The 15,340-nt window shown below is 43.8% G+C and overlaps 1 protein-coding gene across 3 annotated transcripts in view; it reads right to left on the reverse strand.

Moving 5' to 3' along the window:
• Positions 1-15,340, reverse strand: part of VAV3 (vav guanine nucleotide exchange factor 3) — a 179,273-nt gene that overhangs the window by 159,175 nt on the left and 4,758 nt on the right. For 2 of the 3 annotated variants that reach the window (XM_075156465.1, XM_075156464.1), the window contains exon 1: positions 14,514-14,789. The exons of the other annotated variant lie outside the window; for it this stretch is intronic. In XM_075156465.1, the coding sequence (XP_075012566.1) occupies positions 14,514-14,717 (204 nt within the window). In that variant the 5' untranslated portion in view covers positions 14,718-14,789. Of the gene's footprint in view, positions 1-14,513; positions 14,790-15,340 lie in introns of those variants that run through there. 3 annotated transcript variants of the gene reach the window in all.

The raw sequence follows: 15,340 nt of genomic DNA on the forward strand, positions 1-15,340 counted from the left end.
CATTAATACCAAGGGAGTAGACATAACCAAAATAATTTTTCTAATGTTGACTGAAAAACCCACAAAGTATTTGGTCATCATGCGTCCTTCCAGTGAATCTGTAGCCACTCAAGATCTCTAGCTTACTTCCCCCTTGGGACATTAATAAACTTCCAGTTAGTAATATTAAAAAAAAAAAATCTCAGGCATTAAGCACATCTATAAGTGAATACAGAGACATGATAACGGTTGGAAAAGAATATGACTAAATTAAAGAGTACAACAAATTTTTAAAGCCATTTCCCTAGTTAAAAATCACTCTCACAACTACAAAAAGTGAATAAAGTTGAAGGAAGCATAAAAGAGTGGGCCAGACTTTACAATGGAAAACTTTAATGATGGAAAGCATCAGTGCAACTAGAAAACTAAGCAAAAGCCACCTCCTTCCTGGCAGCATATTTCAGTTCTGAAGGGGCATGTGAGGAAAATTATTCTGAAGTTATGAAGGATCCAATACTGATGTAAAAAAATCACTGACCTGGATTAAGTTCTCATCAGTATCTCATCATGAAACAAATAGTTTAAAGCTGCTCTAGTACTTCAAATGATATGAAACCATAAAATCAGCCAGCGTAGTAGGATGAATGTCACAATAATTATTCTTCAAATAAATGTTCTCCATTAAACCAAGAACCGCATGACAAAATTTTAATTTAGTCCCATGAGAACCTTTAAAAAAATAACTCTCAAATGGTAATATTGAACTGCTTCCCCCTCACAAGGGGAGAAATGATGTAAACAAATGAAGACGAGAGGTGCTTGTTTACGGGACAGTTACTGTCCATTTATGCCTTGACCCTACCGAGCTTTCAATTACAGCACATCCACAGACTTCAGTGGAGTAACCAGCTGGGCATCGCGTCCTTCTCTGCCAGCGATGCCTATGAATTATACCAGGCCTATAAAGACTGCGTCTGTCCACAAAAAGCAAGCAAGCAAAACTCCAGAAACCTGAAGAAACAAATTGTAGTCTGAATAAAATAAAAAAGAGTTTCTAAGTAATCTCTGATGAAGTTACTCTCAAATTTCCATCTAACCTGATCTATAGTTGCCATTAGCTATCAAGGTAATCCCTCAGGGACACCTTTGTGTTGCAAATTCTTTTATCTCACAATACAGATACTTAGTTGTAGTGCTTGTTTCACCTTGAGTATAAATAGTCCTCTCACCTCCAGCCTGGGAAGCAGAAATAAAATTATCATGTCTATCAGCCCCTGAAGAGCGAGTGGAGCTCATTGGAAAAAGAGAGGAAGAAACCATGGAGATTGATGCCCAACACAAGGGAACTGGCTAGCAGGGCTGGCTATTTCTGCGTTGCAAGCAACATAGATAATCAATCTGAGAAGTGGTTAAAAATAACTACCATTCCCATCCCCACCTGTACTCTCAGGACACAACCCCAGAAAAAGATTGCTCAAGAACTGCCGCAGTGGCACAAACCTCCAGAGGCTGGCAGGAAGAGCAGGAATCAAGTGATGCTGCCTTTGAAAAGAACATGTTTCCAGCATCAGTGGCTGATTCGCCCTGCAGACTCCCAGCACTAGCTTTCCTCCTCATCGCTCCTCACTAGAGTGGTCTGCCCCATCACCTGTAGCAAGTAGCAAAACAACTTTGGGGACATGCTCACATATGTTGGAAACCTCTGACTGCAACAGGAAGGAGGCAGAAATCTTTAAAATAATCAGTAAAAGCAAAGCAATGACCATTTACAAAAAGTAGTCACTGAAAAGCACCTTAAAACAGCCCAACATGCGATTGCTGTTCAAGCACTGTCTGGTCCCTTGAAACACCTGTGTTTGCTGGTCCTAAAAGCGTAACTTCCACTCGAGCCCTCCTGCCCAGCACTCTCACCTACGCGGGGAGCAGCTTCCGGAGGAGAGACACTCTCATCCATGCAGGAAACAGATTTCAGAGGATCTGCAGAGGGATGAGGCCAACAGGAACAGTGAAGACAACAGGGCAGGGAAAACAGCTGAAAGGAAGAAAGAGCATCAGGAAAGAAGTGAAAGAGGAAACAGATGCACTGGAGGGACATGAAAATACCAGGGGGAGGAGGAAGGCAAATGGAGAAGGTGAAAGTAATATAGTCCAGATTGAGAGGAGAGAGCACGACCACAGAACATGCTGCAGAACTGAGATGAGTCAAAATGAGGGAGAAGTAGAGAAAGAAGGAAAAAAAGAAAGAAAGAAAAAAAAATTTTAAAAAGAAGCCCAGACCTGTCAGAGCAATACCTCTTACTAATCACAGAGCAGTCTGGGTTTCTGGGCTCAACAGATAAGATCAAGCCACCTGAGTCAATGTAGAAAAATGTGCGGAACAGGGAAAATTGAAAAGAGGTTGTCACTAGCAGAGCTGACAGGAAAATGAAATATCCTATAGAAATCCTAACATTTCAAAATCTGCTGCTCTTTCAAATCAAGATGAAAGGCATTTTAAGTTCATTAAACTTTAACATGACTTTACTGAAACACTGGATTTTGAGGTCAAACTCTAACGATATTCAGCACAAAACAGGAAAAGCTAAATACTACTGCATTTCTTTTCCAAATAGTTTAAAGAAGGTCTCCCAAGAATGGCATTCCTGCAAAACCTTTTTAGGACTAATTTTCCTGTAGCACTGCTCCACCACAGATTTTACAAACAACATTAAATGAAATCACTGTTCCTCACTGGAATGAAAAAGATACATCACTCAGGAGTCATATTTCCAAACATAAACGATTTTGCAAAATATATTTGTGGTCCTGAATGTTGAGCCATGAATTTTGAAAACCATTTTTAAGACTTAAGAGAGCCATTCCCCGCACCTGCCCCCCCAGAGCATGGAAATGGCAACGAGTTCTGAGCCAGAAAGACCAAGTCCTTAATCAATATGACAACCACCGTCAGTAGAACTAGACAGAGAAACCCCACCAAAACATCAATTCTGCCCCAAAGGAGAACATCCCAGCCTTTGTTCACTGCTAATCAGAGGCCACATGAATTCACGGCCAGTGTTATACTACTGATGGAAGAAGGATCTACTCCTCAGGCCTACTCCTAGTGAGGTGTGCTCAGAGAAATGTTACAAAATACACTCCCTCTCGTTTCAGGAGTTTTTTAATTAGGAGTTGTTTTCTTATGTTTCTCCCATTGGCACGGCAAACGACTTATAATTTCTTAAAAAAAAAAAAACCACACACCTCCAGGAATACTATGTCATTGTTACTGGGAATCCCACACACAACTGCAAGAGATTTTTTATTTCATAATAGGTATTTTTAACACTAAAGAATAATTCACATTACATTTATTATTGCTAGAGCTTTGTGCTCTTGAAATAACGTGACGCGCTATGGGGCTTACAAGCTACAAAAACCTGAATTCTCAGAAAAGAGAATGCAGATAGTTTAAATTAATCAGATTCCCCAGGGGTCCATGAATCTGAGCAATTATAGCTGCGAAGACACACAAATTTGAAATATGCTCCAGTCTGCTGCTCAGGAGTTTCTCATGAAGAGCAGCTCCCCTGTTCCCAGCACAGCTCAGCCGTTCCTATATCCGCACCCTCTTCCATCACCATGTCTGTATTCGCATGCAAATCACACGGGTCCCAGTCAGCAAAGGCTTTCATCTCAGCTAATCAATTTACCAGGGTGTTCCGCAGGAAAGGAAATCTATAGGACTCTAATACAACTATAGAGGCATTCCAATAGGATTACTGGAGTCATTTCCATAACGCTTCATAAAACCTGCAACAGCATAGAGACAGTAGCTACAAGCATTTTCTAAGGCACAATCCTTCTAACCAACAATATCGCTCAAAGGCATCACTGAGAACAACAAACATGGAGTTAAACCTCAGCTTTTACACAGATTGCCATCTGTTCGGCATACTTTACAGTGAAATCAGTGGCCTCAGCACAATCCACAGAGAAGATGCATCACCATATTCAGTGCTGCCAGCCGCAACTGCAAACTGAATGAACGCAGACCCTGAATAACTTTCTCATGACTACTTGTAGTGATTCACATCAAGGCATAGCGGTGGGTAAATTCACACTGCCCTCTTTGTGATGGATAAAAAGAAGATCAAGACATAACAGGGACAGGCAGAACTCAAAACAAAATGGCTCGGTCGAATCCCATTTAGGACTCCCATAAAACCACAGTACATTTACATACCTGTTAAAGACCACTTCAGGTTTTAACATATTCTCCACTTTTAAAAATGCCCTAGGAATTCGCTAGAACCAAACAGCCCTAAGAGGACACACACACTCCCCAAACGAGCCATCGGGGTAAAGCCCAAAAACTATTACTTCATACCAACCATCCCAAAACCTAAGTGAGATCCACAAAAAATAAAAGGAAGGTGGGAAATCAGCAGGAATTTTCAACAATATTTAAAAATAAGCAATTGCCAATTCAGAGAAGTATGTGATACAACCTGAAATCCTGCATCACTTTGTGCACACACATGGAGGGTAAACCACTAAGAACATGAAACTTAAATGTTTCCTCACACATATTGGTGCAATTTAGCAAAACTGGTATTGCTCTGAAATGCAGAACTTGAGCCGAAAAGTAGCATGAAGAGGTTTTCAAAATACCTGCCTAAATACAAGTTAGGTTTTTAAAGCTTGGCAGAAATCCCTTTTTAACCAACCAGACATCAACTGACCATGAGCCCAAAGGCAGCAGCCTGCAAGGGCACTTCAGAGAGTCTCAGTCTTTCTATTTCAAGAGTAAAAGGAGCCACAGGCAATAGCAATAGTTTGAACATTCTCTCTGGTGTTTCTTACTTTCTGCTTATTCTCCAGGAAAAAGAAATTCAAAGCTGGATCTAAATCCTACAAAGTAGGATTAATGAGTGTTTATCCTGAGTTACAGTTCACATGGTAGGACTATATCATCACCATACCTCCATCCAGAGACACCTAAAATCTGAGAGGTACATTAGTGCTGTGAAGTTGTGGTCCTCCATCTACCTTTAACCATCTCTGCACTGGAATCAGACATATTTGCTCACAGATCCTGAGGAATTCAGAAGGAAAAATAACATGGCCATCATGGCCTTATATCAGCTGATGTAAGGCATCACTGCTACATGGAGTAGTAGCGGGTGGGAGTTTGAAGTCAATCACTGCAGCATGTAAGTATAATTTAAATCTTGACCGCCAACATGCAAGCAAAACACAAGGAATTACAGAGGCTATGAGGATGCTGTCATTATTACAGTATTACTTTAGAGTGTGGGCAGACAAAATAACACATTAAATGGTTTTAACATCAGATTTCCTACACAACAGTGAAGTGAGGCTGCTTTGACAGCCAAAATTTTCAAGGGTCAAACTCTAATCATTCCGCTTTAGTTGACTATAAGGCTTCTTCCCATGTTGAAGCATGTGAATGTAGAACAAGCAATGGTACAAAATATCCTCAGTATAGATTATACAGTACATACCCTTATATAACTCAGAAACAAATAGGTAAATTTGATGGTACCAAGGATTAAAGGGCATATCTAAGGATTTTGGAAATACAAATCATCTTGTCCTGCTAAGCTTTACCAGTTAAAAATATGCTTTGAAAAACATTTGATTATAGCAACATCAAATATACATTTTGTTTGCTCCTGCAAGGCAATCATACCATATTCTCTATATCATTTAAAATAACTTTCAAGTGATTTTTAGAGGGATAAAACTAGAGAAAAATAGGTAATGACAGATTAACTGAATCCCTACTAACCAATTATAAAATAAAATTCTGATTGAAAGTAAAGGCAATTTACAGGCCCAAAATATTTTGGATTGTAATACAAGACAGCTGAACTTAACTTTCCCAATTACATTAGTTCATACCTGTAGGTCTGCAAGAGTTTTTTAAATAGTACATGAGTGGCTTTTATACAAATTGCCACGATACCACTATATTACACAATTTGTGACTAAGGTTTCATATTCTGAATATACAAAGAATCAAATAACCTATTAATAGTCCTTCAGTGTTTCATGTTACCAAGACATTCACTATTGTCATTTAATACAGGATGAAAGAAAGGGTCATTGACTGATGTTTTTCTAAAATGTATGTTCTCACTTGACAATGTGTTGAACTGGAGCCCATAGCATTCACTGAGCTTTGAGGGAACATCTTTCTCCTAAATATAAAAATTTAAAACCTTAGTATAAAGATGTCAGTTCGGATTGCATTTTACATATGACAAGTCTTCGCAAACAGCTGGTATTTCACAATGCCTGAAGTCTTAAACTTGGCTTGTCAAAGGAAAATAAGAGGAAAGAAAAGGTAGCTCCAGATATTGCTGAGTAAACTGGAAAGTGCAGGAAAAAAAATAATAGCCGATTTGACAAAGTACACATCAATTCGCACTTCTCTGTGAAACAGAATTTTTGAAATACTGAAGTAACACGGTACAAGGTAGTATGAAACATTGGTATGGAGCGTTATGGAATAATATGGAAGTACTGCAACGTTGTTTTGGAGCAATAAAAAAGAGAATAAAAATCAAAGGTTTTTGATGGGGGTTTTTTGTTTGGTTTGGTTTTTAAAGAACTACAGATACAATTTTAGTTGGGGGAACAAGTTCAAAAACTGACACCTCTGTATCAAGTAAAACTTAAAGAAGATAAAACTGTCAGCGACCTAATAAAACAAGACATCTTCCTCTGTACTCAGAGATACCCATGCAACGCAGGGCATGAGCCAGGACTTCCCTGCCTGCGACAGGCAGCAACACGCTCCGGTCTGGACGCGAGCTCCCCTCTCCCCGGCACACGGCAGGCGTGCAGAGGGGAGCAGGCTCCAGCAGGTTTCCTTCGCAGCCACAGGCACTTGTCCTATTCCTGTCTGGGTCAGCTGCTGGTCAGGGAGCCAACATCACTTCAGCAGAAAACCGTCTCTTTCCCTGCCTGCCTCTATTTTGCCAATATCAAACCGTGTTGAAAGTCCACCCCGCCCATGCCTCTCGCCAGCCTGCTAGCCGCTGCCCTCAGTTAACCCTCCTCCCAAACACCCACACCAGTCAAGCCCAGGCTCAGCTATGCCAGGGCCAGAAGCTGCCAGGTCCCCACAGGCATGGCCACAACGGACCCACCACCACGCTCCTTTCAGGGTCCTCCCCCTCACTCCTTTCCCACCAGCAGCTGCCTTACCTTGCAGCCCTTTCCCTCCTTACCCTCTGTATTTCCTTCTTTACACCCATGATTTAATTTTTACACCTACAATTTAATCAACTCTTTTGACCTTCAAAGGAGAGGGGAGGAAAGGATGCAGGCAAGAAATCCAAGATCCCCTATCTCACCAGTGCACAAATTGTACCAACACACTGTGCTAACCCATCCTGATGTGCAGCGCTGCAGCCTGGTAAATAACCTCCTGGAGCTCACAGTTCTAAGGCAGTACGTTATAACTGAGACCGGCATACCACCATGAAATGATAATGCCATCATCACTGAAGAGTAACACAGCATATCCAAGACTGGTTTTCTGTGTTTATCTTGGGATAAATCTTAACTGCTTTTTCCTGCCCTCTCTCAAAATCCCTAAGTGTCTTGCTTGCTGACAGCCCCTTCAATCCAGCTTCCCAACTTCTCCTGACCATTCTCTCTAGTTCATAATTGTTTCTTCTGATGGTTTCCTCCTACTTCTTACGTATTCTTCTTATACATCCTTCTCTGTCCCTTTGAGCCCTTTTGATTTATTAGTTTCTTTTCATAAGCAGTCCTTCAACTTGCCACTATCACAGGTCTCCCACCTTTGTCAGACAAGGCTCAGAAAATAACTTGGCTTCTCCCACATGACACAGCAGCATGCCGTACACAGACATTAATTTAAATTATCCACTGCTGGTATACACTATATGTATACAGTATGAATATTTTTCCTGTTAATGCATTAGACAGCTTCAAGCACACTAAAATTTTGTGCAGGAAGGGACATTTGAGACAATTCTTGGCAAGATGCATATGCTGCATTTAACAACTGTATGATAAATACAGCATGTAAAATAAGCTTTACAATACAGTACAATTGCAGTTTTCCCTTCCCCCCCAAACAAAAAGAATCAATGTGAATCAAAAGAAAAAAAAAATCATTACATCAGTTTTCAAATATTATCTTCTCCATCTTCTCAAGGTAGGAAGAATTACCTAGAAAAACCGGGTCACTGCTTTTTTGTCAGTTGCTTTTCCTAGCACAAAGCATAGAGGTCATATTAAGGTTCTGCTTTGAACAAATATTGGTTCAAAATATTACTAAGTCCAACATGTGTAAGATATGCATTTGTATACCTGACATACATATGGATAAATTTATCTTTCATGGATAATACATCGTATGGATGTATCTTATGGCCATTGCAGCTTTCATTTAGATGAATCATTGAAATAAAGCTAAATATGGTAAAGACGTTTAGTGGATCAAAGTACCAGCAAGTAAGCAAAGAGATTGAAAAAAACTGAAAAGTTCAAAAACTATTTTTAAAACAATTACATTGAATATACACAGTCCATTCTAAATAATTCAAAAAGATAGGGGTGTTTTTGAACACATCTCTTCTTTCTACACACTTATAAAAATTAAACCAGTTCCCAAACTGTTGTTCAAGCCCAAAAAGTTTTGCAGAAAAACTTTTCAGAAAAACTGTATTAATCTAAATGTATCTTTGTGTGCTTCCTTAACTCAATAACCTAGCACCTAACGTAACAAGCAAACACAGAACAAGAGTTATTTTGCAGACCAGTTCTCTCAAAGATCTCTCTGCCCAAGGAAAATAAATTACTGATATCCCATGACTCCTGGGAAGGGCCCAAGCCCCACTCCAAATCCCCTTTATTTTCTCATTTAGCTCATCTGGTCCCTCCTAAGATCCCAGACGTAAATCACATCCTCATGCACAGAGGTCAGCACATCCACTCACATCCCACTCTCTCACTTTTAGGTAACATGCAGAGTCAAGAGACAATTCCCATTTCCTCCTTTGCAGAGCCACACGGCACACGAAGTTTGGCGTGCTCTCCTAGGCTAAAATTTGGAAGGAAAAAAATCAAGTGGCGTGGCTGCGGGGAAGCATGCATGGGGGAAAGCACACCAGAGTGCACCCACCTGCGGGAAGCTTGCAGAGGTGGGATACACGCTCACTGAGTTAGGGGCAGGAGATCATGGTTATCATTTGTGGGGGATGGGGAAGCTCCAAGCCAAGGGCAGGATCAGAGGAAACGGAGAGGTATGTCTCTCGGCACACCCACATCCTGAGGCTACCTGATAACCACTGTAACCAAGAAAAATAAACTCCTGCTCAAAAGCTCAGTTGCCACACCAAAATATAACACGGATGACAAAGATAATGAACTTCCTTTGGACTACATGGTCACACCAAAAAAGTAACTCCCTAAAATTAGAAAACATTTGAACTTTTAATACAAAGTGAGGGATATTTTGTTTATTTTTATTAGAATAATAGGAAATAGTTATTTTTAATATTTAATCTATGTCAACATCCCCTTTAGTAAACTCCCATGCCAGTATTGCATTAAGTGCAGTTTTCCTGTTTAGCAATCTCTCACAAGTTAACTAAATGCCTTGCAAAAACCATTTGGAAACTAGTTTGCAAAGTATTAAAGATAAAAGATAAGCATTAAACAGATGACATCTTCTGCAAATCCATCGTAATCCATTGGCTTAGGTTTTATATTTCTGGTGATAAATTATTTAAGTTCTTGTATGATTATGATTAAACATTAGGATTAGTACTCTCTGTTATGGATCACTTCTGTTTTTATTATTTTCACCAGTCTATGTTAGCCAAGAGGCAGCATCTGAGGGAAGTGAATTGCTACAGCTCCCATGGAAGACACAGATGCTGAGCTGCAGTGCTCCATCCTCCATCTCACTGTCACCAGGCACCGATGCTACACTTCAGGGGAAACCCTGCAACACACCAGCACGCCAGTCACATCTCTGCAATTCGTTAGCACATTCCCTCTTCCAGCTCCGTTCCCAGTAGCTGCAAGGTTTAGTCTTCTTCACATGGTGCCTGCAATAAGACCACTTTCACAAGGCAGACTCCCCTACAGTTAAAGGCCAAAAGACATTTGACCCATCTTCCAAATTTCCTTTCCTGATGGCACATGCACTGATTGAAAATAACAACTAATGTTGCTAGCTCGTGGGAGTTCAAACATCAAAGTGTTTTTGGGCCTTGACACAAGAGCTCTTAATAGAGCCAACACTCTCCTGTTCTGTTCAGTCATAGTGATAAAAACGTGGACACGAACGTCCCTGAACCCGACAGTTTCCAATCTCATACAAAGCCCATGTGGAGTTTTTCACAGGGGACCTAGCACTGAGACATGCCAGCTTCTCAGACAGGAGCTAGGCAGCGTTCAGCTGGCAGCCTGGAGGTGGAAGATTCACTGGCAAAGTGACAACACTGCTGGTCCTTTATATACGCGAGGTTTATACTTTCACATCTGGGGCTTACTTTCTGGAAAGCATAACTGAATCAGCTTCTGTTCTTCAAAGGACAACTTCCACTAACCAAATATAAATCTTTTCATAAACATACAGAAATGCAGACGAAAACAACCAGCATTCAAATAGCTTCTAAACCCATTGTTTTGCAATCTAAAACCACTGACACATTTCTCTTACACAGACATTGTTATCTCCAAAAAGGTAGGGGGGCTGAATCCACAGATTTCAAATGCATAAAACAGCCCACCCACGAGAACAGCTGTGACACAAGGTGCATGGCTGGTGGTGGGACAAAGGCATGCAGTTCCCCGTGCTAGCCAGCCCATAAAAGAGAACATACCCACTGCCATTTGGTCAAGCACGTGTTTGTGTTGCAATGCTGAGCATCGCCAGTCTCAGTTTCTATTCCTGCCCCGAGAGCCGGCAGCAGTCGGGTGCCTACACAGCCAAGCAACAGTGCTCCTGTTTGACTGAACGAGGCTCCAACAAAAAGCGGCATCTGAAGCAGCAGCATCAGTCACATTCCCTCTACACTTTTGATGCAGCTTTTAAGGGGCTACCAAGGTCTACTGAGCAAAGCTGATGAGCGTCACTGACGTCTGATCTGCCACATTCATTCTGAAAAAATAAGTATGTAACGAAATGGAACAGACTTGACTCTCTTATGGCAGAGGCCTAACATCTACTCCCAGGTCTGCCTGAGGCACCATCTCTCACTTTCCTGTTCTTTGGCGCTGCTGCATTTACAACTAGCCCCCAAGACATGAAAACTTGGTTCGCAGAGAAAGGCTTGACAAATGTCAACAACAGTAAGAGACAAGGTTGAAATCACACAGTCTGCCTTTCACGAGGCCCATTCGTGAAGCCTTCATCCACCCTTCTCATTCCCTGTTTTTATTGCTCAAAAACTGTGCAGTAAGAATCCCCTGAGCCATTCTAAGATTTTGCGGCAGAAAACACCATCAGATCAGGGAGTATGGGAGCTGCAGCTTGATTCTAGAAGATCAAAGATAAGGGCCACATGAGGTTCAAACGGTTCAGCTAAGCGGTACAGACACAGCAGCACGTTCAGCAGACTGCGCAGTCAGTGGCCAAGACGATTTCCATCCTCTGCTCCGGCACCCCATGCCCCCAATGTCTATAAATCACTACCCCACAAGGAACAGGAGAGTTAGCTAGTGTTTCTACAAGACCCTGAGATCCTATGATGCAGCGAACGTATTAGTTTACTGACAAGTATTATTCTGACAAAACTCACAATTTAGGGCTCAACTCTGCAGACTCCAAGCAGATCTCACCAAATTAATGACCTTCAAGCTTCTGAGACTTCAGCACAAGTTATTGCTAAGTGCTCTTTACAGTCTTAGCAACAAACTACAAGCAACTTGCAGAATTTCAACCTACTACATTTTTAGAAACAATTTCTGAAATTTTCACTGAGTGATCCTTTCCAGCAGAAAGTATCTCCTCCAAGTGAGGTTTTTCATTAAACCCCAGAGAACCTCACCAAGATGGCCAAATCTTGATCTCACAGAAACAAAAGGTAACATTCCCAGTAAATTTAGTGCTGCGAGTTATCCATTATAGGTTTTGATCCAGCAACAGTCCCCCCTTTTTCACGGGTGAAATCAGTGTAGGGCAGAAATGCACCACTGGAGAGAGTGGTCTGCAGCACCACGGAGTGCAGGTTCCTCAGGTGTGCAGCCGACACACAGACAAGGAGGCAACTGTCATAGCTGTGAAACAATTCCAGTAGCTACATTATACATATATAAAGCTGAAGTTCAAAATATGCATTATAAATAATCCAAGATCTACAATTATAATCCATAGTTCAAACACACTTAGAGAAATAAATACTAATCCTGATTTCCAAACCCACTCTAAGAAAGACAGCAGAGCATTTTGATACTTATTCTTAGTAGACAGAAGGAGACCACCACGGTTTTAATGCATCAAAAATAAAATTAAGTAATATTGGTCCAGACAAGCAACATTAATCTCTAACTGAGGTTGATTCAATGAGTTAGCTATCCAGAAAATACTGTGTAATATCATGAGGACATCTTTCCAGTTCATTAAAAAAATGAGAATCTGTTTCCATATTTTTTATCCATTACAAGCAGGGCAAGAAACCATTTCCAACAGTTCATATGCAAAGTATTTATAGTTCTGCAAGCTAAACTGAAAAAGGGTCAGTTTGGAAGCAATCAGTCTAACTATAATGACAATATAAACCAGGGGTCCAGTACAGTTTAGCAAGTCCTGAAACTCTCACAGAGTTTGAACGGTGCAGGGAGAGCACTTATCTGGATTTCTTCCATTCAGAGGAGCCCACCCTCTGCGTTTCTCCATCACTCAGATAAAGCATTGCCTCTGCATACGCAATTCAAGCAGGTGCTTGAGCTCTCAAGTACGCAGGGATAGCCTTTATACCATTCACATCTAGTACAAGGGTCTGGGAGTTTATATTCTGACTAGCTGAAATATACCTGATACTTTTCTCCCTTTTTGCACTGTAGGCTTCCAGAAAATGTTCCCTTGGTAGTAAAACATAGCTGCTAAAAAAAGGAATTGAAAAGAAAGAAAATAACTGGCTTTGTGAGTAAACATGGACAAAGAACGTTCCTCCCGAAGTATAATTCACTACCACTGCGCTTGGCCAGTGTCCTAAACACCAGTGGCAATTTTTATTCCTATAAATCTAAAACAGAATCATAACACTGAAATGTTACAATGTACCAATTTCTCAATGTTTTAAGACACATGAAAGGCTCAGAAGTTTAGTTTCCTTTCAGACAACATCTGCTTGGCTGCCACCGTCCCTGCGGAGGCATAGGTGTACGGGAAGCTGTGACAGGAAGTCATGTACATACAGAACCTCTTCTCATTGAATAATTAATGTAATCTTATCTCGATATCTGAGACCAGCTTTATGAGGCACAGTAACAAAACATCAGTCCCAACTGAAAAATGCATTTAAAAGGGGATGAATTTGGAATTACAGTTTATTATTATTTAACCAAAATATCAATTTAAAAAGCTAAATTTAGAAGGGTCTGAAGAAAAAACGACACTAAAACACAGGCAGCCAGCTATCAAGAACACGATTTCTCATTACCAATCCCCCTCTAACATTCAGCTTCACAGGTCGCAGGAGTCGATGCGGAGGCCGGCTGACAGGCGTTACCACCGCTCCTCTCGCCCGCTGCCCTGCGGGCCTCCCTGTGCCCCCCAGCCCCCCGCCCCCGCCGGCCACGGCAGGCGCCGCTCCCTCAGCCTCGCCGCCCAGCTCCAACAGCACCGGCCCCGCTCCTTCCCTCCGTCCTCGCGTCCCAACCTCCCGGTCCCCTCGCTCTCCCTCCCCCTCACGTACCTAGGTAAATCCAGAAAAACTAGACGCAAGAGGTCAATTTGTGTTGTAGACGGCTCATATTAAATATTAACGCACACAGAGATCTTAAATTGCTGGCTCCGGCACTACTGCAGGGAACTTCTCCTCAGCACAGCCGCCCCGATGTGCCGGGCCCGTGTGGCTCCCGGCGGGGGGCTGGGGCAGGCTCCCGCCCAAACCGCCTCCCGCTGCAGGCAACGAGCACTCAGGGAGGTTTTGGGAGCCGCCAGCCCGGAGCGTCGGTCGCGCCCTCTCCCGCCGAGCCGGCGGCCGCACCGCGAGGGAAGGGGCCCGGCGGGGGCTGCCCCGCTGCGGGGCCGCTCCGGCTCAGACCCGCCGCGGCTCGAGCTCACGCTCACCGCCCTGCGGGAGCGGGCCCGCCCTCCGCGGCGGCGGCGGGGACCTGCGCCGGGCGCGGAGGCTCCGGGCTGGAGACAGGCAGCAGCCGCGGGCGCATCCAACGTCCCGCGTCCCGCGGCTCCCCCTCCGCGCCCGCTCCGCGCCGCCAGAAGCCGCAAACAAAGCAGACGGAGACCCCACGCGCGGCGCGGGGGGCGCGGACAGACGCGCGTGGGGGGCGCAGCGGCTCCGCGGTCGCACCTGGGACATCTGCGGGCGCAGGTTGATCTCCTTGAGGTTGATAGAGTGGCTGCGCAGGTTGTTGAGGAGCTGGCAGAGCAGGACGCCGTCGCGCAGCGTCTGCGCCAGGTCGAAGACCTGGGCCGTGTCCCAGGTCACCCGGTGGTTGGGCGGCAGCACCTTGCAGCTGATCAGCCACTGCCCGCACTGCTTCCAGGGCTCCATCCCTGCCTCCGCGCCGCGATGCTGCGGCCGCGGCGGCCCCCGCTGCGCCCTCCCGCCGCCGCCGCCGCGGCCGCCCCGCCCCGCACCGCCCCCGTGTCCGCGCCCGCCCCGGGAGGCGGGACCCGCCCGCCCCCGCAGCCCGCCCCCCGCAGCCCGCCCGCCACGGCCGCGCTCGGCGTCCGCCGTCAGGGCGACCGCGCCGCGTACCTGTCCCCGCGCGGGACGGCCGGTCCGTGACGGTGCTCTTCTCGTGTGCTCCCGCCGCGCCCCCGAGGTGGCGTAAGCAGAGCACCTGCGGTGTACAAGACGCAGCTGTAACAGGCGGGTGTGTAAAATGGCATAATGTTATGTTCTGGTTTACTTCCAGGCTGTTGTCCGTTCGCTAAGAAAACAGCTAAATGCTCAGAAGAGGTGAAAGCAGCAAGCTGTCAGGCATGTTGAAAGATGCCTCTCTCAGCTCTTTCTAGAAATGATAGAGAATACATCATGGCATGGCATTGTTTTCCCTCCATTCTCCCCTAAAACATTTTGCACTAACTGACTTCAATTTTTATTTGCACTTTAATTAAGTTTGGGAAAAAAAATAGCTTCCAACAAGCACTCACAACTTCAAATAAAAGATA

Source organism: Calonectris borealis, chromosome 8 (genome assembly GCF_964195595.1).
Source record: "Calonectris borealis chromosome 8, bCalBor7.hap1.2, whole genome shotgun sequence".
NCBI lineage: Eukaryota > Metazoa > Chordata > Aves > Procellariiformes > Procellariidae > Calonectris > Calonectris borealis.